The sequence below is a fragment of the Corticium candelabrum genome, chromosome 2, assembly GCF_963422355.1.
Source record: "Corticium candelabrum chromosome 2, ooCorCand1.1, whole genome shotgun sequence".
In the NCBI taxonomy this organism is placed as follows: domain Eukaryota; kingdom Metazoa; phylum Porifera; class Homoscleromorpha; order Homosclerophorida; family Plakinidae; genus Corticium; species Corticium candelabrum.
This window is the reverse complement of record NC_085086.1, coordinates 6938696-6964972: the sequence shown is the minus strand read 5'-3', so window position 1 is coordinate 6964972 and position 26277 is coordinate 6938696. Positions and strand designations below refer to the sequence as shown.

General features: G+C 40.9%; 3 protein-coding genes and 3 long non-coding RNA genes across 6 annotated transcripts; 4 read left to right on the top strand and 2 right to left on the bottom strand.

Annotated features, from left to right (window-relative positions):
* Positions 1-3441: 3441 nt before the first annotated feature.
* Positions 3442-5705, bottom strand: LOC134176419 (uncharacterized). Its single transcript, XM_062643088.1, has 2 exons — positions 4999-5705; positions 3442-4328 (listed from the first exon to the last, which is right to left on the bottom strand). The coding sequence occupies exons 1-2, from the start codon at positions 5703-5705 to the stop codon at positions 3545-3547; spliced, it is 1491 nt and encodes a 496-aa protein (XP_062499072.1). The 3' UTR covers positions 3442-3544.
* Positions 5706-8619: 2914 nt separating this feature from the next.
* On the top strand, positions 8620-9837 carry LOC134176215 (uncharacterized). Its single transcript, XR_009969278.1, has 3 exons — positions 8620-8961; positions 9034-9491; positions 9772-9837. It is a non-coding gene; the product is annotated as an uncharacterized LOC134176215 (long non-coding RNA).
* A 185-nt stretch (positions 9838-10022) lies between these two features.
* LOC134198134 (uncharacterized) lies at positions 10023-10358 on the top strand. Its single transcript, XR_009972783.1, has 3 exons — positions 10023-10092; positions 10198-10249; positions 10309-10358. It is a non-coding gene; the product is annotated as an uncharacterized LOC134198134 (long non-coding RNA).
* Positions 10359-10419: 61 nt separating this feature from the next.
* Positions 10420-12790, top strand: LOC134176198 (uncharacterized). Its single transcript, XR_009969267.1, has 3 exons — positions 10420-10482; positions 11686-11922; positions 11990-12790. It is a non-coding gene; the product is annotated as an uncharacterized LOC134176198 (long non-coding RNA).
* Positions 12791-13045: 255 nt separating this feature from the next.
* On the bottom strand, positions 13046-16041 carry LOC134176418 (uncharacterized). Its single transcript, XM_062643087.1, has 5 exons — positions 14731-16041; positions 14509-14658; positions 14239-14413; positions 14016-14173; positions 13046-13282 (listed from the first exon to the last, which is right to left on the bottom strand). The coding sequence occupies exons 1-5, from the start codon at positions 14782-14784 to the stop codon at positions 13046-13048; spliced, it is 774 nt and encodes a 257-aa protein (XP_062499071.1). The 5' UTR covers positions 14785-16041.
* LOC134176416 (tigger transposable element-derived protein 4-like) lies at positions 15755-17716 on the top strand. The gene has a single exon (XM_062643086.1). It carries the CDS (start codon positions 15755-15757, stop codon positions 17324-17326), a length of 1572 nt encoding a protein of 523 aa, XP_062499070.1. The 3' UTR covers positions 17327-17716.
* The last annotated feature ends 8561 nt before the right edge of the window (positions 17717-26277 follow it).

Sequence of the window (26277 nt, the reverse complement as noted above, 5' to 3'; positions counted from 1 at the left end):
ACACACACACACACACACACACACACACACACACACACACACACACACACACAATTACATGTTCAAGACTGGCCAGAAATGGAGAATATCAAAAACGACGTGGACGTGGGAAGGCAACGACAATACGGGAAGATCATCGACTAAAGAGAATGGCACTGCAGAACCGCAGAGCACTATCACGACTGCTCTCGTATCAGCTGCCCGAACAAATAATTATATGAAGGCAACAATGTGCAGGGATCGCAAGTCTTACCTTGCTCTTCTTCATATACATTATGACACTCAGATTAATTGAGGTAGAACATGCAGCAGATCTTTATGCTAAAATAAACCCTCGCAGGCTCCAATTAGAATCTGTGTTGAAGCCTTAGCTTTTCCGTGTTAGCAGTGACTTTGTCCTTGTGAGCTGATAGATTATTATAGAGATATTGCAGAACGTAAATTCAGATCACACATCACACGGCAGCACTACTTTTAATTAATAAATGGTCCACCATCGCCGTACGCGAACTCCCGTCCAAGAGTCTGCATACGGGCTTGTAATTGAATATGCAACGGCAGTTGGAATAGAAAGTGGCTTAGTCGTCAAAGCCAAAGATCACATACGTTATATGCGTTGCAAATGTTGGGTTCCCGTATAATTACTGTGTGCGTAATTATTTGTTAATTTTGCTCCTGTGTGCGATGCAGATTGGAAACAATTTCAGACTAGACCGGACAATAGCAAACATGATCGAATTACACAGTTTTGGTGACAAATTCTTTCATAAACGCATTTAGCCTATCTAATTGGCTCTTCGTCCATTGTCCCAGTTTGCCATGAACAAGCAATCGCAAATGCTGCTCCGTGAATGGCCTGAACTGTGCAATAGCATTGATGGCTGTCGTTGGATCAAATCTGCTTGAAAGAAACACAATTTTCAATTAGCATTGATTTCTGTTTCTCTAGTTACCAAAAGAATAGAGTTACGGTAACTGTAAAGCGTTTTCTCATGTTTCACAGCCGTACGTAACGTACAAAATGAAATATCCGTGAAGAAGAAGAAAAAGAACAATTGGTGCATGGGCCTCCGAGGCTAGCAACTGTTTTCTAGGTTGTTAGATAATTAGTGACCAAAACAAAAATATGATATAGCACAAAACGTACAAAGATTTCATTTCGTTGATTTTGAGAAATTTTAGTCTTTATTTACTATGTTTTCAAAGCGTGCAAAAGGACGACCACGCCGCCACAACGCTCCCAAACAGGGGCTACAAGCAGAGGACTTGCTTTGTTCAGAGATATAGTTTGTAGGCAGTGTAGAAAGATGTGTACAGTTGGTTATTTCTACTTTGGAAGTAGTTTTACAATAGTTTGTGTAGCGGAGTGTTGCACGTTTTCTCAGAACAACCTGATTTTCTACGGTCCCGAGGTAATAGCCGTGTACAGTTGAGTCTGTTGCATTAACGGATTCGTTTTTTGTGCCTGTATGGCTTCATTCTAGGTTCTGCGCTAGACTCACAATGTTTAAGGCGCGTTTCATAGTCAATACCGCAGTAGGCATAACATCAAACTATTTGTGCTGGCCTACGGTCAGGTGACGTTGACGACAACCATCGTACGAAGTGGCATGTCTGTAGCTGTCGAGGAAGATTTATAGTAAATTTTTAGAAGATTAACATACGGGAGAGATGCTCCATCTTATCTTAACCTGCATAAGGGGCCGTCCGTAATTACAGATATTTTTCGCAGAACGAAAATATTACGAACCTGGGTGGTGGGTTGGGGGCCAGGACGAAGCGAAAAAATATTAAATCCAGTGTCGATGCATTGATTTCTAATAGTACAGTAGTAGAGTTTATGATTAATTGAGATCAGTCTACTATTTTCTACTTTGTGGAAGCGACTCACGTGTTAAACTCGTCGTTAGTCATACTACTTGCTCGCGACCCTGTGCGCAACACGAGACTGTATGGCAAGCGAAACGTGACTTTATTATGAAAATATATATACACTGAAATTTTATATTTATGGTCTGAAACGGTCGCACATATTTAGGCACTGGAAACGAGCGCATATTTAGACACTGGAAACGAGCGCATATTTAGACACTGGAAACGCGTGCATATTTAGACACTGGAAACAAGCGCATATTTAGACCCTGGAACCGCGTGCATATTTAGACACTGGAAACGCGTGCATATTTAGACACTGGAAACTTTGCAGCTAAAGCGACATCCAAATAAATGTATTAGACGAATATATTAATATCAATTATTCAAACTTTACCAAATCTTGACGTTGTCAGTAGAAGTTTGCATGTGCAGTTTTACTTCATAAACTGCACATCTGGAGAAGTTGTGATTAGATATTGTCATACCTAACGGTCAATTTCATTAATTGGAGCTCTGGTATCACCAGAAGGCATTCCATTCTTGTGAAACTTAACAGTTGTGTTGATCAACTCAGATTATCGACAGAAATACAATTAGAATAAGAAGCACTTCTAGCAAACGTCATCTGTACTAACCATTTGCAGACATTGCAATTCATCAGCACTTTACAGCTAGGTATTTGACATCGACTACTAGGTATGTGTATGTCTAATCATAACTTTCCAAATGCGCTATTTATAAAGTCAAACTGCACATGCAAACTTCTACTGACAATTTCAATGTTTGATATTTATAGATTCATCTAATACATCTATTTGGATGTCACTTTAGCTGTAATGTGCTGATGAATTGCAATGTCTGCAATTATGACATCAATAGTGTGTTTTTGCAGGCAGCGCTGTATCATTATGTTACAACAAGACAGAAGTTCAACACTTTACAGCTAGAGTCTTATGTCATTGAATAATTATTGTATTGCATTAGTTAATTATTAGTACAAGTAGACTGTAGTATTATCATAGACTTTTCTGTTGGCATATAGGATCTCAACTCTTTCATTGTGTTGTTATACATATATAACTCGTAAATAAAATGTATTAATTAATTCATATAACTAATATCTGTTACGTAGGAAATGCTGTATTCAAAGAGCATGTGTAGTAGCAGTTACTCTTAACACAATTCATATTCTGTGTATTTGTATGAGTCATGGTGCACAGTAATACATGTAGTACAATTACTGTCTGTCAATTTTACATTTTTGATCTAAATTGATTTACGAATACAGACAATATTGATGTGAATACAGACAATATTGATGTGAATACAGACAATGATGATTAGTGAATACAGACAATACATATTAATCAATGAATACAGACGATGTTGACTGATAATCAATAATTTAATGATTCTTCCACAAAGCGTGAATGGAAAGGTCAAGATGTGTAATTCCTTGCGAAAAATGTACGTATATTTGTACATATACTGTATGGATACCCATCCATGTATCTACTACATGCTTAATTAAACGTAATATATGCTGAGACTGAATCGAAGCCAGCTAGTGAATCCAAGTGAATTCAATTGCGACCAAATATACAACAATTATTTATAATTATGTAGATTTGTAAAAAGAATAGTAATTACAGCATCAGAAACTTTCAGCTTATCCAATAAACGTATTCACTAGCCTTAATGCCTGACAGTACAGATTACATCCATGTTCTCTATCATCAACAGAGAGAGGATCTACCGCATTTCTTAACTGTCTAAAGTCTTCTTCCGTCAATAGAGTTTCTACTTGTGGCACTGTAATTCCTTCTCTTTCATCCTCTGCAGAACCAGCCGGAGCTTCGTCATCTATTCCGTACAGGGTCCAACTTGTATTAGAAAACGATCGTTCAGCGAGACGTTTACTGAATGCTAGTGGAAACTCAAACATCTGCCTTGGCGTTCTGCCATGCTCTGTTCTCAAAGAATGGTTATTCCATTGTCCAACAAAATCATCGAGTGATCTTGAAATTCTTGGCATAAAAATATAATGAAGGCGGTAAAGATGAACTTCATTAAGTGGATCAAGCAGTCGGCTCTCTTCTAACGAACAGAATACCATTTCGTAGTGGCGCAGCACAACCCTTCGTAGTTCCCTCCAAAGGCGTTCTATCCGTTGGTTGTGTACGCTTGAACCACAAATCATGCTACCTCTGTTTACTCCACGGGCAGGGTGATACAGCATATATCTTGCGACGTCAACATTTTCCACACCTCTATCTGCTCGTACTCTAGATGGAAGTCCACAACGCCTGACTCCATCTTCAAACAGTGACAAAACGGTAGCAGCACAGTTGTTGTTGCTGACAGCAAGATAAACGATATAGCGACTGAATCCATCAGTGCATCCATGTATTACAAATCTCCACCGAATTAGCTTATGATTAACATCTATATGCCTAAAAGAGGCATCTCAATTAATAATATACATTGCTATTGCAATAATAATTAACCCCTTATCACCGGCTCTACCCGTGTTGCCGGGCGAATTTAACCCCCAGGCTCAAATTGTGGCCCCAAATGACAGTGTGTAGTCACTCACAATCACTAATATTAATTAATGTAACATATAACTAATATTACTTACAGCTAAAACTGAATGCTAAACTGTGCATTATATATATATATATATATATATATATATATATATATATATATATATATATATATATATATATGCAATTAATATAAACAGAGACTTTACTAAACTTCATACTACAAACTCCATGGATAAAATTAAATAATGGATGGTGATAAATTAGTAATCGAGCAAAGCAACCTCCATCTTCTTTTAGTGCCTAATATTTTAAATTCCAGGAGTGTGGCGAAGGATCCCGGATTTCTTTCGCAGTCTTGATGGCAGTCTTCGATAGGTTAATTCACACTTTCATCAAATGATTATTATATTACCGGTAGTTAATTGTCTAGACTGATTAATTGCCTTGTGATAAAATTTATCCAGATAGTTTGAACGTCCTCTTTTTACTAAATACTTTAGCAAACAAGATTTATGATGTTAACTTTTCAACATTTAATTTTAGAATTAATGAACTAAACACAAATTCTTACCACAACGCGTTAGGTCCTGGTACACTGTACTGCCGACGGAAGATAGTACGAGTTCGTCTAAGGGACCGACTCACAGGGTCAACTCGTCCTAATGAGTCTCGTATTCGGTCTCGCTGAATACGCCAGCCGCGATCAGCGACAGATCCTCTAATGTATGTTCCTCCGGCGTTAGGAGTTGCTTGAAGGCAATTATCCACAATTTGATCTAGCTCAGGATCTGAAATTTCATCAAATCTGCTTGCTCCTATAGCCATTGCATATTCGTGTCTCCTGCGCAGCAGAGTGCGTGTTGAAATACCTAAATTTCTAGCAACTTGTGACCACGGTAATCTCATGCTCTCACAAAACTCAAGAGTTTCTCTAGGCAGCCAAATAGGTGGTCTGCCAGGTGTTTCTTGGGAGTGGACTGTGACTGCAGCATCACACAAGCGTAACTCCACACTGCTCCTTACTCTAGCACCATTGCATGCTCCTTGAGAGTGCTCTAGTATGAGTGCAAGCCGCCTAAGATCTTCCATTTGATCTGGGCTGCTGGACAACTCACTCAGACAGGAACGAACAACTTGCAACAGACCTAGACTACCTTCTAATCTCCGGCTAACATTTTCGAGAACAGCCACGTTTGGGTTGTGCATGTTACGTTCAATTTCTCTCAACAGTGTAGCTAGAGACAGAATAAACTGCTCGATTTCATGTACCACATCCATGATCGTCTAAGATTGATGCTATAATACCAATTTCACGAAAGGTTACTTACAAAGATGACGTTGCTGCTAGAATACCAAATTACGTTGCTGTTATAATACTAGTATCAAAGGTACTTACAAAGATGACGTTGCTCTCAGCTTGAGTCAGCGCACCTACCATGCAGACAAAAATAGGCTTGCTCCCTTCGTGTTTACAGTATCTTATTGCGCCTTGTGTTAATTGCACTACGGTACTAGTCATCGTTAAGAGATCAAATACAGAGCGTGATCTAGACACCCAGCTGTTGATCTAGACACCCAGGTGTTGACCTAAAGTATGCTTGTGTTACGAGCAGCAAGGCAGTGTCAAACCTCTGTCTTTTGCAATTTTGAACATGACCTGCATGTGAGCATGCATGAACTTTGTGTGAATGCATGGCTTCTAGTACGCCCATACTAGAGCGTATATATATATATTAATTAAGCAACTGTATTACAACCCTTCAATGCAGTGCTGCAAGCAACTACGTAGGCAACTGCGTTTTCCACATTGTTGCAATGTATACAGCTAGTGCTTAGCAAGTCACAGCTTAGTTTAGCCGTAATCTGTCTCAGCTGTTAAAATATCCGAGCACGTGCATGCCTTTGCGCAAACGTACAGACTCGACGTTGAGATTTGGCGGTAGTATGGCTAGGGAAAATTCAAGAGAAGTGGATGACCTTGCAAGAGATATTGTGCGCAATCCACACTTTCGTTCTGCGCTTAGTGAGTCAGTTGCACGTCGCAGGGCACCGCCAAGTCGTGAGGAAGAGCCACAACGTCAATCTGTAACAGTTGAACAAAGATCACGCTTGAGTTCAACTTCGCCAAATCAAGATTCTGGACGATTCGAAAGTGCCAATCAAGAGCTGTCATTTTTGTTTCAACGTGGAAGGAGGACCTGCAGGCCTAGTGACCGCAGCGACGATTCAATGGCTGGATCACAACGTCCGTTTTGGCAGACCCAGCAAACATCTCGATCCCGAAGTCGTCGTTCGACGACGTTTTCTAGAAAACCTTCCTCCTCTAGCTGCGCAAAGGAAGTGGTATTGCTTCCAGATCCTAGTTGGGATTACGTAATCAGACAGTCCACCAAAGCCCGCTTGACACAAGACGAATATGGTTTGAATGCTTTCTTGGTAGACAAGCAGTGGAGTGCAAGAGAGCTGTATCGAGCGTTAGAGCAAGCGTTTCTTACTAAACTGAAGGTTTCTCCATCTTTGGAACCTGACTCAGAAGATCACATTTGTAGGTGAGTAAAGTGTCTATAAACCACAAGCTTTCACGTAACTCTTCCGCGCTCCGTGACAGGCAACGACTGCTTGGCAACGACTGCTTTGATTTCAAAACTTTAATTTATTTAATTTTTAAGTTTTTGGATTTTAGTTATATATCCTAATTGTTTTTCAGGCTAAATTGAATTTACAATGCTTTTATTTTGAAATTTGCAAATATACTTTTAGTTTATTTTAAAAATGAGTTTTTTATTTCTAATTATTTTTAATTGTTCGATTTTAAGTTTGGCTTGATTTGATTTACAATCGCTGAATTCAAGCAGTTCATTGAGCGATCAATATGAGTCAGTGGTTGAAAGAAACTGAACGGAGCAAATTAAAAGTCTAAACAGCCGCGTGCGACGTACGGAGCAAGAAGTACGTCTTGGTCAGGAAGGGAGTCGATCGTTTACCATTCCAGCGCGTGGTGCTAGAGGACGGGATGTTGCCTTTTTTGCGTCAATGGCTTTTGTTCAACGATGATATAATTAATACAGAACACCGTCGCAATCTCTTCTGTAACGAGATCGAAAGAAATCAACTTGACAAAAGATAGATAGACGGCCATGCACATGTCGCTTGTCGTTTAGTTCTCACGTACGCACTGTGTCTACGTTATCCACATGACCTACTCTATATATGTATGTAGTTTACTAGCTAGGGAGGTCAGGACGACGTTATACGTATGTGGAAACATGTAGTACGGACACATACCTACATACATACATACATAAATATACCTACATACATACATAGCTTTCTGGCTAGCAAAGAGCAGGAGTGATATATTAAATAAATATGTCGCAATTGCACTACAAACCAAGGTCCTTGATGTTGCCAATCCCCAACTGCACACTCTAACCAATTGAGACACATACATACATACATACTTACATACATACATACATACATACATACATACATACATATATATATATATATATATACAAATATATATATATATATATATATATATATATATATATATATATATATATATATATATATATATATATATACAAATAAATCGAGACGTATCATCGGACGGAAATATTTGACCATATCACATTATTACAACAATACATACTCAGTAAGTAGATTAGTCTAACAACATAATATGTTGACTAAATAATTCTCCTAAAATAGGAAATAATAAAAAAATTAAAATTTAAGCTGTAAAACTAAAATACTACTTATATTCAGAACTAATTACATGATAGAAGAGTCTGGACTCCAAGGTCATTATACCGTTTATTACGTCTTTTAGTTTACCAAGAAAGTGTAGTTGACCTGCAAGAAAGCTACATGCTTCCCACCTACCTACATTATTTTCTTGCCTTCTTCTTTTGCCCGAGAATAACGATTTGGTCGATGTTCATGATTCCAGCGGTCTAGCGGTGCATCGGTAACGATTTCTATGCCTTCTAGTGTACTTCCTACATGGCCCTTCCTTATCCACATACACCCGATTGACATCGTGCTTGTACCTCGTAGACATGTCGACTAGAAACACGACTCCGCAGTTGCGCCGCGTTGGTTACAGCGCATGCGTGGACGCAAATGAGATTAGCAGCAAGATCAACGAATCAGCGTTCAGTTATCCTCACAGCTAGCAGTCGGCCACGTTTTAAAAACGTCCTATTTCTTCGTTCCAACATTACTGCGATTTTCATGTCTTGTAGTGCGCAACAAGCGGAGTTGTCTTCAAGACGTGGTTTGTAATCCATGGTCAAGTAGAGATTTGTAGTAACCAATCTTTTGTACACGTTTTATGATGATACTGCAGATTCGGAGAAAGTGTGCTTTGTTGTGGAGTGGTGCGATGAGCCGGGCCACTACACCGTCGTTCCTAGAAATTAGATCGAGAGCCAACCACCATTTCTGGTTGGTGGCAGCGTGTGTGTAAAGGCGACAGGTTCACGTGGGCAGAGTGTGAAGTACGATGACAAGATACTGTCCAAAGGTTAGCCGCAGCATAACCGCACCAAGATTAATTATTTATGTACAGCAATGGTGTAAACGTTTCTTGTAATAGGAAGCAAGGCAGCCATGGAGAGTACACTAGCTCGCCTGGTTGAAAACTCTACAACTAATGTGAGCCAGCTAGAAATGAGCAAGCAAGAGGCAGCTACTGATTGTGTAGACAAAGAGAGGTATTTGCAAGAAATTCACTGTGAACTATTTATAATATGCTGCGGTATCTGGTCTTCATTACAGTATATCTGGCAAAGAACCTCTTCAACGTCATTCAAAAAGTATAAATAACGGTCACAATTATTAGAAGACTTGGACATAAGCTTACTGTCTAGGACATATAACAATTTTAAATTGATTTGGTTTTGTAATAGTTGAGAATTATTCCTTATTTCTTTCTAACTTGGCCCTTTTGGATTGTAGAGAAATGTGCGAAAAGGAATGCTGAAGAGAAGTCTGAGCATCTGCCTTCATCAAAGAGCCAGTTATGGGACAGATATACGGACACATTGATACCAAGTAAGATTTACTGTTCCCCTGACTATGTAATAAATATATTGTCTTTTCTGTATGAACGTTGTACTAGAAACCATTACACTTGATATAACTCGGGCTTTTTAATTAGTAATAAAGAGAGTGACCACAAAAACAATTGACTAATTTCCAAAACCCCTTTTGTGTGCTTGTCTGGTTTATTGTTTTATGAAATACATATTGGTACGTTTAATAGACAAATTTGAATGTACTGATGTTATTAATTTCTATTATGCATGTTATGAAAACTGGTTGGTTGTTGTAGAAAACAAAGAGAAGGATAGCCAGCGTCATTTTGATGAGTACAGGTGCTTGTCACCAAATTATGAAGGTGATTAGATTGCTCACGTCAAAGAAGAAAGTTTTGCAATAAACCTGTGTTTTGTATAAGGAAAAAATGATTCTAGCAGTTCCACAAGGTCTCCGAGTCCTGGTTTGGAGTCTCAGTCAAGTTTGAGGTTATTATGTAGCAGTAACGTATATTCTGGAAGTTGCAGTACTGTTTTGTTGCTTAACAGTCAGTTTAGTGGTACAAATAAAGCAAATAGGAAAGGGACGAAGCGGAGCCACACTGTCGCCACTGGAGGTGACTTCCTATTTGCAGGTTATGCTTGAGTGCATAATTGCGAGTAATTTTACGTCACATAATGCTAACATATTGCTAAGCCATTGTTATGTATTTCTTTCTAAGATCCTGATTTTGGTCCAGTGACGTCAGCGAACACTGCAAGAGCTCTTGCATTGTTAGTTCAGTGACGTGTTACATCATATGCTACGGACTAACTATCTATTTGTCTTATAGTAACAGCCACGCTCCTGTTGAAGATCATGATACATCTACTCCTGTTGCTAGTATGAAATAGCAAATCAGCTGTTCTGTTGTTGGTACACTAGGCGTTATTTCTGTGTTCAGAAGCAACTAAGAACATGAGAAAAGATTATGTTGAGAGATCGAGGTTGACAAAGACATTCTGTGGTAAGTTGTACTGTAGACTGCTATACAGTTACATTCTTACATTGTATTGCTGCATCACAATTGAGAATCAAGTCGTCCAGTAATATTTGAACTCGTCTTGTCAGCACTCAGTTGTGTGTGTGTCTGTCTGTCTGTTAATGCATTTTTACACAACAAAGTTAAGACATCAATGCTAATACATGTGTTACATTGTAAAAGATTTATGTGCACTGTCTGTCGGTCTGTTAACTGTAATTTTCCTCCCTGTAAGTATATAAATCAACTATAGCACCATAGCATGCAGTAACGGTCATGGATTTAGTGTATGGGCAACCATGCAGAGTAAGGACCGGCAACTAATAACTTCACTTATCGTTGCCGGGGGGAGGGGGGGAATTGGGGATGAGACATTTTGTCGTACACTGCAAACTGAAGTAGCAACTAAGTGAAAATACAAAAAATACGCAGCATGAAAGCTGGAAGAAGCTGTATAGCCTTATGTATAGTTCTCATTCATTCTCACTTTATGGTGGACGGTGGTCATAGTCATACTGAACAGTAGTTTATGCTACCTCTGTCTGTCATTTTGTGGCAATGAACAGCATTTAGTTAACATGAATAAAACTATGAAGTGCTGATACCGGCTAGTTCTGCTCTTGGAAATAGCCTAATGAAAGATGCCTAATCTGGACAATTTCTTAAGTTTTCTATTCTATTGATATGCACAATTTAACACCAGGTTGGTGATTATTAAAGGTGAAGTCTAGGATGAAGTATAGTGGCTGGAGCGGTATTTAATTAACAGAAATGATTGATCTATTTATTTGGTTTGCTGTTTTGTGAGCTGTCTCCACCAGAGTCAGCAAGACATTATCTTGCAAGCCTTTCTTCAATCTGATTCTAAAACTTGGACATAGCACCATGTACATCTAGACTCTTGTTTTTGATATCGGTGTATGTTATATGTAAGTTGGTCTGTTGGTGTACATGTCGGTTATGTGTAAGTTGGTTTGTTAGTGTGCATGTAGCTGTAGCCTGTGTTAGTGACAGATAAAAGTAATGAATGACACATACAATTCACTGACACAAGTTAGCAACCAGTTTGAGTGAAACCGTTGGAAGTGCTCATGTGTTAGTGTGAACTGTAGGTATTAATAATAGCAGCTCACAATCAATCTGTGGCCATGTTTTACTTGTATCATTGTTAACATGCCATTTTTGTAGACTGTTTCTGCAAAGACTTGAAGCCATTTCTAAGTGGAATAGAGGAGACTCTGAAGAGAATAGAGTCGAAAGTTGATGCCATTTCATGTCCAACTGAATCAGACAAGGACATGTATAAAGTAAAGGTATTGCAGTTTGTATTTAGCAAAGAGTACCGTCTGACTTGATGTATTTTCTTGTAACATACAGAGCTATCGACCTATTAAGCAGGAGGCAAAACTTGAAGTTTCTTCTCCGGTTGCCATACATTTCTGTCCAGTTTGCCATGTTATTGTGTAAGAACTTTTGCATGTTCTTGTGACAGGTTATCTACAATGGCATTGACTTGACGGGTATCTATGCAAGCAAGACTTCACCACAAAAGTACGCTAGGAAAGTTGTAGGCCAACTTTTCTCAAAGAAAGAATTAAGTCAAAGCATATTCAGGAAAGTTGGCCCAACTTCACGGAAAGAGCTTTCTCCGACTCGGTGTAATATTGTTACAAGTAAGGCAACAATGCACAGTGTAGTAGTTTCATGCTATAGTTGGTCATTTCTGTTATAGTACATGCATAGCTATAGCTGCACTATCCTGTCAGGTACCCGCTTATCTACTTGGCACCCTGAGTTTGTGGTCACTTTTGTTATGCCCGATTCAGTGGGTAGGTCTATCGTGAATGAAGATTTTCATCCATTATTGGTTACAGTGATTACGCATAATTCCCCTGTTAGGGCTTTTCCGCAAAACCTGAAATTTTCTTAAAAGTTAATGTTAGTGAAGGAATGAAGTAACATTGAATTGGTATGTGCTAGTATGTAAAATAATTAATTAAAGGAGCATTTCATTTTCTATAATACATATACTTATGTCTGCATTTTTCTAGACTGTCTTAAGAAGCTTTACTCCAAGGAGATGCTGGAGAAGAACGAGATGGTCATACGAGAAAGCCTCAATCAGAAGTGTAGGGAGGCAACAGTAGCCGTCAAGTTGAAATCTGAGTCAGACGGACTAGCAGCAATAGGACACAGTCTATGCAGTTCACGGGAGGATGATTAGAAGTAGAGACAAGAGTATTGCTATACTTAGAACATTATTGTGTTGGAGAGTTTGATGAAGAAGAGAAGGTCTATATATATACATGTCAGTACTATGGCGCATGCGCTAGCGGTTTGCAACATTTTCGTGCGTGTCCTTGCTCGTTCTTGACGAGTATTTAGTAAGTACTTGCTGCTACTTGTAAAGTCCTTGCTTGATCTCGGTAAGAACTTACCAAGACTTGGTAAGTCTTGTCTAGATCTGGGGCAGGTCCTTGTAAGGACTTGCCTAGGCCAAGTCCTTGCCCAAGAACTTCAACCCGGGCGAGTACGACTGGTAAAACTCTCAGTAGTAAACTAAAGTACAATATTTTATTGTACAGTAAGTTGCCAGTAAACTTCTTAAAAGCCACACTTTCATAGACATATCAACACCAGTTGCCAAACAGTAACGACATTTCCTAAGTGCTGAATGAAGAGCCTTATAACCTCCCACATAATGAGAAGCAAGATTATCTGCTGCAACAAGTAGTAATGTTCCCTTCATGTTCCGCTGAGTACCTCTCACAAGGAAATCATAGCCCTAATCAACAAAAAGGATTATCTACTGCTTGTTTCTATAGCATTTTGTTACTCCTATTTGATAAAATAGTCCTTCTAGCCCTTCACACCTGTTATTTGTAACTTAGATCCTCCAGATCAATCCTTCCATCTGCTATCAGAATTTCATTCTCCCTTTTTCATTAGATCGAAACGTTAGAGAGCTCCCTTTTTCATTAGATCGAAACGTTACAGAGCCATCCTTATCTGACCTAACACGTGTATATGTATATGAGTGACAATGTGAGTGGAAATACCAAATGTTGGTCAAAATGTTGAATGTATCTGATACCATCACACTCAGCAAGTTCACACACAGGGTAACTCAAATTAGATTGTGTTAGACTGCAAGTACCTGGGTTAAACTGGGGTTCACTCAGAAGTAACAGTTGTTCATATGAGATTGGAGAGCAATTGAACTAATACATGCCTTGTCTGTGTGTGTACTAACATGCAAAGTTTCTTTCTCTTGCATTGGCATTGCTGCGTTCTTACTCTCTAGTAGAAGATTCAAGTTGATAGGAGAGCTAGGGAGAGCAAAAGAGAACAATGTTCCTACAATGCCATGGATTCAATTCTGTCTACACTAGGGTCTCACTTCTGCAACCCTAAAAGTGTAAACAAAGTTGACTAGACCCAAATTATACTTAATCTACCCTGAGTTGTCATAACCCTGTGTGTAAAACACTCATACTAAAGCTTTCATCATCCCTCACCTCCTCAAGTATCTTAATAGATGTCATAAACGTCTCAAGAATTACATCAATCCCATATAATTGAATGATGGATGTCTTTGCAATAGCCAGCAACTGAATGGAATGCAGAAGAGAACGATTCCTTGGAAGAATATTTCCAAGTGTGAAGTAGAATGCCCCTAACATACATAATATATCAAGAAAGTACCTGCTTAGATAACAAGAGTAGTATATCTGTACATACCAAGCTTATGTTTCTTCACACTGGAACCCAGTGGATTGCATATTTCTAGGTCGTCGTAATAAAGTATAACTTGCAGTGCTTGAGGATCAATGCCATACAATGGGTGACTTCTAAATGCTTCTCCATCACACATATCAGCCATTACGTCAGATTCATTAAAGTGAGGATTTTCAATCTATACAAAAACAGTCTCATAATGGACAGTTAACAATCAATTCAGTTTATCTATGATGACTACACTTCTGAAGTAATTAATGATAGGCAATATACCTGTTCTAGTAATTCATCAATTTGCAGTAGACTTTCAAGTGACTTCAGGAAGTCTACATCGTAACAGTAATGACCCTTGGATACTAAACTTGATGAACCACCACAGTATTTTCGAACAAGTTCCTGTCCAAGCTTTCTTTCAGATGGCTCCTAACAAAATGTTAGCATTACAAAAATAAAAATAATAACCTTGTAAGAAGAAAGAATACGTAATGACTATACATGTAGTCCAAATTCTTCTTTGAAGTATTTCCTTTGATGATGTAGACTACACATACCAAGAAACGGATTGATGTTTTGAAATATACGGTCAAGACAGTCGCCGCTATCTGCTACTGTACCAACGACCCTTCTTACACGCTAATGTAGATTCGAAAAAAAAACACCAAACAACTCTGTCACTCCTGCGATCATCTCGTCGCAAGCGTGCTGACTCAAATTGAGACCATTTTTCATTCTTAGCAAAAACTTGGCGCCAGCATCTCGGATCAAGTCCCTGCTTCCTTCATCAATTGCACTGTAGTCAATTCCAGTAGCATCGACATCCTCAGGGCAGGCTGTATCACCGGGGTCTCCACAGTGGCCATGGCTAGCGTCGCCCACGCTGATGGAAGGCCTCTCGGAGAGAACAGGCTCCAACATTTGTAAGTCGCCATGTTTGCGGTACAGATGACGTTTATAGGACTTAAAATTTCGGTAGCTTGACTGACATCCATCTAGACCGCACGTGATGAAAAATCCAGGTTCAAATGAGTGGATAATTCCTATGTGCCGCAGAACTGAAGGAAAACTGTCTGAACCAAAATAAGGGAAAAATTGGGCAATGAAACTTTGCCACCAAAGACATTTCTATTGTAATACGGGTCACCAGCTCATTGATTTCTAATGTCGGCTACCACCTTCACCATGAAATGTTGTAATCTTTACACCTGTTTGGATGTCAGTCAAGTATGCTCGTTTACGCAGATTCACAGCCAAGTGGAATTATGGAGAAGAAGTTGCTACAGTCAACCTTACATTTAGCGACATTGGGTTTAGCGACACATCGGTATTAACGACCGAAACGTTTTACACTATCAAGAAAATAGTACAAAATATGTCTTCCTACCTCGGGTTTAGCGACAGCGGATATAGTGACAAATTGCATTTACCGACCTGTCTAAACTGTCCAGTGTAGTACTAATTTCCTCGTTTATACCGACCAATGTAAATTTTGTAACGCATGCGCCGATCACGTGTCTTGAGCATGGCTTCCAGAAAGCAAAAACGGCTGTCATTCTCAGAAAAATACGCGATTTTGGCCGAACTCGACTCCGGCGTGTCACGGAATGCGTTGGAAAAGAAGTACGACGTCCCTCACGGTACTTTAGCTGGCATCATCAAAGACAGGCGTCGAATAGAAGAAGCAGTTGCCAGCGGAACGAGCCTAGGTGCTAAGAGTTCAAAGTTATCGAGATTTTCTCAGATCGACGCTGCTCTGCTTGAGTGGTTTCGTCGAATTAGGGCCAATTGTCCAGAAACTCCGATAACTTGTCTGGAGATTCTAACGAAGGCAACCGCAATAGGAAAAGAGCTGAAAAGAAGAGAAGTTGCTGCTTACGAGTCGTTTGACGAAAATTGCCTCGATCTCAATTGGGTGGATCGCTGGAAGAAGAGAAATGCGATAGCATCAAAGAAAATGCACGGCGAAAGTCAATCAGCTGACAAAAATGCTGCAGCTGATTGGGTGCAAAATCAGCTGGAATTGATTCGACAAGAATTCTCTGATGACAACATCTTCAATGCAGATGAAACTGCGCTATTTTGGAAACTCATGCCTGATAGAACCCTCGCATTCAAAGGTGAAAAGTGCCGAGGAGGAAAACATTCTAAGAAACGCCTAACAATTCTTGTCGCCGCCAGCGCTACGGGAGAAAAATTGTCTTTATTTACTATTGGCAAAAGCAAGAAACCACATTGCTTTCGCGGTGTGGCAAACATTCCCGTAGCTTACGATGCTAACAGAACTGATTGGATGACGAAGCAGTTATTTGAGCCGTGGCTGAGAAAGCTAAACGCAAAAATGCTTGGCCAGAAAAGAAAAATTGCGTTGATTCTTGACAATTTTTCAGGCCACCCTCAGGTTGCCTTGTCAAACGTGAAAGTATTCTTTCTTCCTCCAAACACAACGTCTATAGTCCAGCCAATGGATGCAGGCATTATAAAGAACTTGAAGTTTCACTATAGACGATTGTTGATGAAGAAGCGATTGCTCTGCTACGAAACGGAAACGCCATTTGCAAGTAACGTTCTTCACGCTTTAGAGTGGCTAAAAATAGCATGGGAATCGGTTGATGCTCAAGTCATTCGCAATTGCTATTGCCACGCAGGATTTCGCCGCGTGGGTGAAGGAGTGGTAGAGCCGCGTCTTCCGCATTCCTTTCCGCTTTGGAGCAACGCAGAGGATGCTGGTCTCACACAAGGGATTGACTGGACCGAATTCGTTGACGTAGACCAATGTGTTGCTGTGGGGCCTAGCAGTGAGGGACACTCCGTTAATGATATTTTAGACACAGTCTTTCCAGAAACAAGAGAACCACTCGATGAAAGCACTAGCTCTGACGAAGATGTCGAAGAAATTGATACTTCTCCTCCACCATCGTTCAAAGAGGCTATGACAAGCATTGGATCAGCATTGGACTATCTTCGGACAATTCAAGGGTCAGAGGCAGAGTGCCTGAAATTGGCAAATATTCGTGAGTATATGGTGGACCAATACTTCAAAAACCAAAAGCAACAGCGCATTGAACAGTACTTTAAACCCATAAATGAAAACTAGATTGCTCGCGAGTTGATATATTAAACTAAAATAAATGTCAAACCTGTTAGTAAGCCTCTACAAGGCATTTACTGTGCGTAAACGTGTACATTGGGTTCAACGACACATCGCAAATAACGACCTAAATATTATGCCCTTTCAGATGTCGCTAAATGTAAGGTTGACTGTACTGTGTTTTGGGGAGCACAGAAAGCCCATACAGATCGTTGCTGACGGCGGAATTGCGGCAATTCTTACTGCAGCCCGCTCAGCGTTTGGAGACGCTATTTCTGTATGTCCACTAGTCCAAACGTGGAACTGCGAATGGGACAGCTGGGTCGACTTGGCAGACGGCGATGAAGTTCTTCCAATGAACAAAATAAGAATTTTGCCACAGCCGCTAGAAGATTTAGGCCAGGTAAGACTGTACACTGCTGTTTGTGGCGAGTGGCTTGCCCTGACTAGGCAGAGTGGTTCACGTGGTCGAATATGTCCTAAAACACCTTTAACAGTCAGTCAGACTAATCCTACTAGTCAAAAGTACATCAGACTATACACTGCTCTTTGTGGTGAGTGTCTCACTTATCCAAACTAGGTTGTGTGATTCACCTGACCGAAACAGTGTGCAAGTTTGTTTGCCTCTAGAATAGTAAGTCGTATGTATTGTATTAGTCAAAGGTACATCAGACTATACACTGCTGTTTGTGGTGAGTGCCTCACTTATCCAAACTAGGTCGTGTGATTCCCCTGACCGAAACAGTGTCCACGTTTGTTTGCCTCTAGAATAGCAAGTTGTGTGTATTGTCTGTGACCAGGGTCACAGACTGTCACTGATGGTATATGACAATAAAGTCAGTAGCAATTATTAATAAATAAATGCACTGTGTGATTATAGATTTCAGTTTCTTATGGCGTGTGGAAACAAGCTTGTGAAACCTCGTCTAATGTCATCTCAGGTGATGGATGGTCAGACCCTGCATCAAGTCTATGGACAAAAAATAGTCTATTTGCGTACAGAGGTAAAACTTGGAGATGAGCGTAACAAGAGACTGGGTTCTACTGCTTCATTCTTTGACGAGGTACTTTTTTAGATAACCAATTGTCTAGATTTGAAAAAGAATATTAGTGTTGGTATACTGTTTGTGTATTACAGGAAGTAACAGTTGTCAAGGATCAATCTGAGAGTAAGCGTGCAAGGACTTTGGCATCAGCATCATCAGCATCCATAACAGTGTCATCACCAGTTGGTGGTGATCGCCAGTCCAGTGATACATACTAGTAATTGTGATCTTAGATCTAGAGTGTCAAATATAGTCACAAAGTTATTTGAATCTGTAATTAGCATGTTTATTGATCTACTTGCCAGTGATGATGAGGACCATGAGAACAATCAGTTTGACTTAGACCTGCAAGCTGCACTCTCTGCCAGTATGCAAGATACAGCTGAGTAAGGGAGTATTGAGGTATAGGTACATCATTTTGTAATCAGTTCAACATATGTCCTTTTCAGGACGTGTACAGCATCTGATAAGGAAAAAGTACAGTCCATTATACGAAAACATCAGGAGCTGGTTCTACCAGACCTTGAATTTTTGGAAGACAAAATTCAAATAAAGTAGATGCTATTGATGTCAGGCGATCACATGTATGGAATGATACTCCAGTGTCTAAATATGCGCTCGTTTCCAGTGCCTAAATATGTGCGCGCGTGTCAGACCATAAATATAAAATTTCAGTGTACATATATTTTCATAATAAAGTCACGTTTCGCTTGCCATAGATCTCTCTTCCGACAACGTCGAACGTCGTTGTGCACGTGCATCAACAACGGAGATCGGGACGTCAGATCCAGTAGAGACCTCTCTAATCTAACAACAATAAGAATGTGGTCTTTCCAGTATGCTTTAGAAGTTGATGATATTGCATTGAGTCAGCTAAGGATTTCCATTCCATTGAAGCAATGTAGCATTCCGTTTTGTCCTCTCCATTAATACGACAAGAGTCTATATCGTCCTCCTGCGGCAAAGGTAAGCGAGAGAGACAATCTGCATTGCCAGGATTAGTAGATTTCTGATATTCAATTCCGAAGAGAAGAAGAGGTATTGTTTCGTAATCCCTAGGTTCGCCTAAACGTGGTTGGGAGTGTTGTTTCGTTACTCAACGGAATTCTTTTCTTTCAAGAGTGCTCATACTTCCGGTCGCTTTGTTGATGGCGAGCAAGAATGCAACCGTCGCACTAGTTAGTAGAACGGCGTAGATGAATACAAGATGTCACTACGTACAGAAGGTTTGCTGTTGCACACTTTTTGCGGCATTCGGAGCTCATTTCAGGTCATTTCGCACGGTCCGGTCAGAGAAGTGGCCAGGGCGTGGTCGCTGTCGAACGAGAAGCTGGAAACTGTGCGTCGTACAAACAGAGGACTTGCTTTGTTGAGAGACATAGTTTGTAGACAGTGTAGAAAGATGTGTACAGTTGGTTATTTCTACTTTGGAAGTAGTTCTAAAATAGTTTGTGTAGCGGAGTGTTGTACGTTTTCTCAGAACAACCTGATTTTCTACGGTCCCGAGGTAATAGCCGTGTACAGTTGAGTCTGTTGCATTTACGAATTCGTTTTAGTGCCTGTATGGCTTCATTCTAGGTTCTGCGCTAGACTCACAATGTTTAAGACGCGTTTCTTAGTCAATACCGCAGTAGGCATAACATCAAACTATTTGTGCTGGCCGACGGTCAGGTGACGTTGACGACAACCATCGTACGAAGTGGCAGGTCTGTAGCTGTCGAGGTAGATTTATAGTAAATTTTAAAAAGATTAACATACAGGAGAGATGCTCCATTTTATTTTAACCTGCATAAGAGGCCGTCCGTAATTACCGATAGTTTTCGCAGAACGAAAATATTACGAACCTGGGTGGTGGGTTGGGGGCCAGGACGAAGTGAAAAAAATATTGAATCCCGTATCGATGCATTGATTTCTAATAGTACAGTAGTAGAGTTTATGATTAATTGAGATCAGTCTGCTATTTTCTACTTTGTGGAAGCGACTCACGTGTTAAACTCGTCGTTAGTCTCACTACTTGCTCGCGACCCTGTGCGCAACACCAGACTGCACGTGTACCACATGCTAGCATTTGAGCAACATGTCATTGTTAGTGATAGCATGTGCACGTGCCATGGGCTGTGCCGCTGAAGTGTCATTTCTTGATGATCGTACGCGTGCTTGGTGAGGGTCGGCGTTTGAGTTTCGACGAGATCACGCCTGTAAAATGTGTGGGTCATTGTTGAAGGCTTGAGAGTTGAGGTGGAAAGTGCGGCTCGCTAACCTCCCCAATACATCCGGGACTTAAATGTAGCAAAATCCGTGAACGTTATGTCTGTGCAGACGACGTTGTTCCGGAAGTTAGCAAAGAAGGAACCGTTCTTCGAAAAGTCTCTGTCAGCAGACTCTGGACACTACGCTGTAATTGAAGCACTGTGGACTCTAGAGCCATGTGGAGCAAACAGGCAAATCTTCTTTTGAGAAGGCGCAGCGCCTGTGGAAGGGTGTATGTTCACAAAGCGGTAGTGCGTGCAGGGAGCTGTTTGCCAAAGCCGGTAAGGTGAGCGGTGATCGTACTGTTGCGAAGAGTTTCGTTGTGGAGAAAACCAGTGATGATAGAGAGTCTGTAGAGGTAGTTGACGATGTAGTTGTACCCTTCGCTCCACCTGATTCTCCCGCCCAATCCGCTAAGACTGGCCCAACGATCAGTTCTGCTACTGATGCGTTGTTCGAAGCAATGGGTCTGGCGGCAGAAGCATTCCTGACGGAGGAGGTCAGGAGCCAAGAAACCCTGATTATTAAGTTGTCCCAGGTGGCGAAGAAATGGGAAGAATATAGTAACGAGTTGAGTTTCTACAACTCTAGCTCTACGTACACGTGGAAGCAGTCACTTCTGTCACTGGAAGTAAAAAAATGTCAAGGATCAGGCAGCAGTGCTAGCCAAGGCACTGAATAAGACTGCATTGATAAAACTTTCATTTTCTCATATTCTGACATCTACTGGATCACTGTCTATGCAGAGAAAACAGAAGGCATTGACTGATGTCACCGTCCAGCTGTGTATTTGTCATAAATTGACAGCGATTTGTGTCACCATTTCTGTGATGTGCGACAAGCGATGGCATATTTCTTGTTATAGTCACAACAAGAGTACTATAGAAAACCATCAAAGGAGCTGAGACAAGTTTGTAGTGGATTCAATGTGGTATACTTTGATCGGAAAAGCATCTAGCGCGCGTACACCACGGTGGTCGTAAGGCCAGGTTCCACTGAGCATGCGCATTCGAGTAGCGCAAAATATGAATCTAGACAAAGGCACTCTAGTCTGGGCAAAATGAAAGGATACCGTCATTGGCCAGCTAGGGTGAAGTTCTCTTCGTGCGTTTCTGTGATCGTTTTCTCTCACTGTGTCTGTTTAGGTTGAAGACTACACAAGCCAGGGAAAGTGCAAAGTGTTCTTTTACGAAACACATGAAATGTGAGAGGGCAGTGAGGAGTCTTTGCATTTTTAGCGCGTCGACGTTGTAAATATTTCCCAACAACGTGACGTCATCTCATTTCTATCATCCCCATAAATTTCTCAAAATTACACAATAAATGCACTAATCGTGCAATAAAGATAAGCTAGATCAAAACTAGACAGCACTCAGACAGCACAAACCTCATGCCATTAACAACTGTTTCCATGGCAACTATTTTGAAAGCTTGTGTTCACCACAGCATGTAGTACACATGCCAGCAAACGGGTTTGCCATCGCTGTACCTTTAATGGCTGTGGTGCAGTGTTTTCTTTACACTATCAACTTACCCAGCATAAGCAGAAGGAGGGCTACACAATGGCCAGACGTCGTCCAAAAAAGAACTAAACTATTATACATCAGTCTGAATGTTTGCTCTGTACCATACATTGTACTGTGTCTACTTATGTTCTGTTAATGCCGTTTACTTCCTTATTAAAAGTTCTATTGGTTGTACCAGTGCTTATTCAAACATGATTGCGCACTGAACAGCTGACGGTATCTTCCGTGGTATATTCAATAATAAAGGCAATAGCTCTGTGAGCATGGCCTATTGTGTGTGAAATAATGTTTTCTTATACTTTTAATATAATATTAAAAATAGATGCAGTAGCCTTCAATATTTTTAAGCTGAAAAAGTAGGGGGTGGGTAGTGGGGTCTGGTTGCTTTGGACTTCGTTCGTTCTGCGAAAACTATCGGTAATTACGGACGGCCCTAACCAAGATTTATATAAATAAATATATATATAGCATTAGCTAATTAGTCAAATTAGCATATTTCTGATATTCAATTTGGTAATCATATTGTAACAGCAACAGAGCCCAACTTGCTAAACGACTATTAGCTGTATCGCAGATTTACTTTTGAAAGCGACAAAACTGTAGGATGAGAAAATCATGTAGTTGTTTAAATAATTTACTGCCAATTACCAGCGCTATACCAAACAACTGAAATTATTCAGGCTCAAATAGATAACAAGTCATCGTCATTCTTAAGAGACATTCAGAGCATTAAGGTCAGGCCAGACTCAACATCGTCTCAACAATCCAGACTGGTGCCTCTATTAAAACCATTCCTAACAAGAAGCTTGGCGTAGTAAAGCAGACACACGACTCATTATGTGCCCGTCTAAGAGCGTGTCTACCCGCGGTTGCACAGCAACTACGTCATATTCTCGCACGTGTCTTCTTTGCAATGCGTCGGAGTACGCGACAGCTGTTCAGAGACAGAGGAAGTGCATTTGGCGCGACTCCAGTATCCCCAACCTTAAGTTGCAAGTGACGTCTCGTGATATATACAAAGCCTCAGATAGCTAGAAACCTGACGTGGTCAGTCAGGTGTTTTTTAAGTAAGTACGAAACGTTATTCAGTCTTTCTTCAAAATGATTCATAGTGACTTAGTTCGCAAATTAGAGAATCCTGATTGTTGCGTCTAGTTTTGACAAGAGCACGGCATTGTCGCTACCAGACGTGTTTGCGACGCTTGCGGCAGTGAAACGATGTGCCCTCGTAAGGGTGGAAAAATCCTCAAGACGGTTTTTCGTGGCTTGTGGCAAGCAGACATGCGCCAAGGAGCGGAGCATTCGTACAGGAACCTGGTTCGAGTCCTCCAGACTGACGATCAGCCAGTTTTGGAGTTTACCTGCTTTTGGGCTCGCAAGGTATTGCTGTGGTGTTGCGTATTCGCTAAAATGAACGTTAACTTATCTACGTGTATGCTACTTTAAAGGTTACACAAGCTACCGCTCACCTCCAATACCGTGTTTGCTCACAAACCACGTCTGTCGACAGATGGTCTTTCTGTCGAGAGGTGTGTGCTGTCGTGTTGTCGAGGCATACAGCGAACGAAAAGTTAGATGGTGAAGGAAGAGTAGTCGAGATCGATGAATCCATGTGTGGTCGGAGTAAGTACCAAACGGTGCTTCCTCCAGGGACATGCTACAATTCTACATGCAATTTATTCTTTTAGTGATTTTTAGCTGCAGTTGATTTCGGGTAGACGATTTAGAGTCGGATTTAGCTATTTAATAATTGGGTTAGATTTAGTATTCAATACCATTGGTACTTGATTTAGGTTGAGTTAGAAGTCGGGTATTGTTAGGTTGTACAAGACAGCACGTCGAAAACTTTCCCTTAATGTCATCCGTCATCATGTTATTCCGGCTACCAATGTGGTGACTGATTGCTGGAAAGACTACAACTTCCTGGAAGAAGAAGGCTATCGCCATTTGACTGTAAATCACTCTTTAAATTTCGTCAACCCTGACACTGTAGCACACGCAGAGCATCGAAAATACGTAATCACTTGCAATCATATTTGGTGGAGTTTATGTGGCGCCGACGATTCGGCGGAGATGTCTTTCTGACATTTTGTCTCATGTCGTTGAGGTTAGTCTGTCTGTATTATTAGCAAATTGCTAATTTTCTGTATTTCCCCGACGTGTACGTAACCGAGACATGGGCAACTTCGATACTGTTCCCATGGTTTAGAGAGAGAGCGAAGCGACTGGTGGAGCTGGAGCAGGCAGACCCTGTATACTGAGAAACACACTTGCCGGAGTTGCCAAAAGGAGCAGAGATAAATTCGTAGGGGCGGTAGGTCCGCTCATAACTGTCTACGGTCGGTGGAAGAAGCGATCGGCATCCGATGTTACAACACCACCGAAAACCTAACACCACAACTGAGACAGACTCTCAAACAACTACAACAGAGAGACGACATCATAATTAAAAGAGCGGACAAGGGCTCATGCACCGTCATCGAGAACAAGAAATCATACGTGAAAGACTGTACACTTCTACTATCCGACAAGAAGACGTACGAAGAGACAAAAGATGACCATCGATGAGAAACCTACCTTACAGTTCAAGATCTCTCATTCGACGCATACGCAAATCATGTCGTCGACAGAGACACTCACAAATTCCTCCTACAACAATTCGAAACAATCAAGACAGCAGAATTCTACGGACTAAGGAAAATTCACAAGACGCCGGCAACACTACGACCCATTATCGCCGGACATAGCAGCCCAACTGCAAGACTGAGCAGAGTATTCGACCATTACCTGCAAGCTATTGTTACCACGTCAAAATCCTATGTAAGAGACTCAAAGCAATTCATCCAAATTTTAGACAAAACGACCTTCCCAAGAGACATCCTACTAATTGCAGCAGACGTCACCAGTCTATACACGAGCATCCCTCAACAATAGTTTGTATTGCGACGCAGGAATTAAACTCTAGAGACAGCTTCTAATTCAAAATACACTAATTACTATTTTATTCACAGGTAATTCCACCGACGACATAGAGCGAGGTGATACTCGCTTTTGGGTAATCAATTTTGTTTTCCAATTTGTGTTTTGGTGTCTTGCGTTAATTTACGCGCGACTGGTTCGCGTGTTTTTGTTATTATCTAGAGTCTTTGGTAAACATAAATAGTAGAATAGTACGATACCTACCAACTACTCTGCCTACCAGCGAGCCAAGAGGCGTCGAGATTGAATCAGGATGGGATCGCCAAACATGGGCATGCGCAGGAAGCATCACGAATAAGCCATTAGAGGAAGCCACATAGTGAAGGCGAGGATTGAGAAGAGAAAGGCGGGAGCCACGTGACTGACAGGAATAAAAAAATTAACTTTCAGAAATTTTTATTTAAATTTCTTAATTCCCCGAAGCTGTAAACCCCGTTTACTTTGGCACGTCCTCGTGTCAATCAAAAACCCTGTGGTTTTATAATTACACGTACGTGACTAAATTAGCATTCACGACACTGGTTGGGGGATACTGGAGTCGCTCCAGTGCTTGAACGAGGTTAGACGGAAGCGAGTGATTGTTCCCGTTGACACATAGGAGAGTCCACATCTGGGGAATGACGGGTTAGCGTCATCTTCGATGATATGTGATCATGTGGAAGACGTATCCGAAATTTCTGGCAGTTTTCGTGAGCCCGAGCATCCTCTGCCAGACGAGGAGATCTAAGACGAGGGCCTTCAAAACCGCATAGACGACTGGGTTGTCATCCTCACTGAAGAAAACAGTATGTCGCTTAGTCTTGTTGTTTTCTAGGCGCTTCGATCCCAGTTGCAGTGTGGAGTGGTCAAGGCAGCCGAGATGACTTCTTCAGTGACGAAGATGAACGGGACTTCATCGGGAACGACAGCAAGTGTTCATGTTTCGAAAGAGTTAAATCTATACACGATTCTATAGTCGCTTGCGTTGCATTTATTCTTTGTTTATAGGCAATTACGAGCGCAAGAGTGTGATCAATGATGAAGAATGAACGCTGTAGAGACGAAGCATCCAAGTGGACCCGACAAAATTCAATGACAAAGGGACCACCCCATATGAATGTCAGATTTCTGTAGATTTTGTGAGATGCTTCCTGATTTGTCTTTGCCCGTTGGGTTC

What these genes read in the sequence shown, in the direction of transcription:
- LOC134176419 (XM_062643088.1), bottom strand. Translation starts at nt 5,705, where the DNA reads ATGGATGTGGTACATGAAATCGAGCAGTTTATTCTGTCTCTAGCTACA. An exon ending in CCAGGACCTAACGCGTTGTG is followed by an intron (nt 4,329 to 4,998) that starts GTAAGAATTTGT and finishes TGCCTCTTTTAG; the next exon opens with GCATATAGATGTTAATCATA.
- LOC134176418 (XM_062643087.1), bottom strand. Translation starts at nt 14,784, where the DNA reads ATGTGTAGTCTACATCATCAAAGGAAATACTTCAAAGAAGAATTTGGA. An exon ending in TGTGAAGAAACATAAGCTTG is followed by an intron (nt 14,174 to 14,238) that starts GTATGTACAGAT and finishes TATGTATGTTAG; the next exon opens with GGGCATTCTACTTCACACTT. An exon ending in CTATTAAGATACTTGAGGAG is followed by an intron (nt 13,283 to 14,015) that starts GTGAGGGATGAT and finishes TTTGTTGATTAG; the next exon opens with GGCTATGATTTCCTTGTGAG.
- LOC134176416 (XM_062643086.1), top strand. Translation starts at nt 15,755, where the DNA reads ATGGCTTCCAGAAAGCAAAAACGGCTGTCATTCTCAGAAAAATACGCG.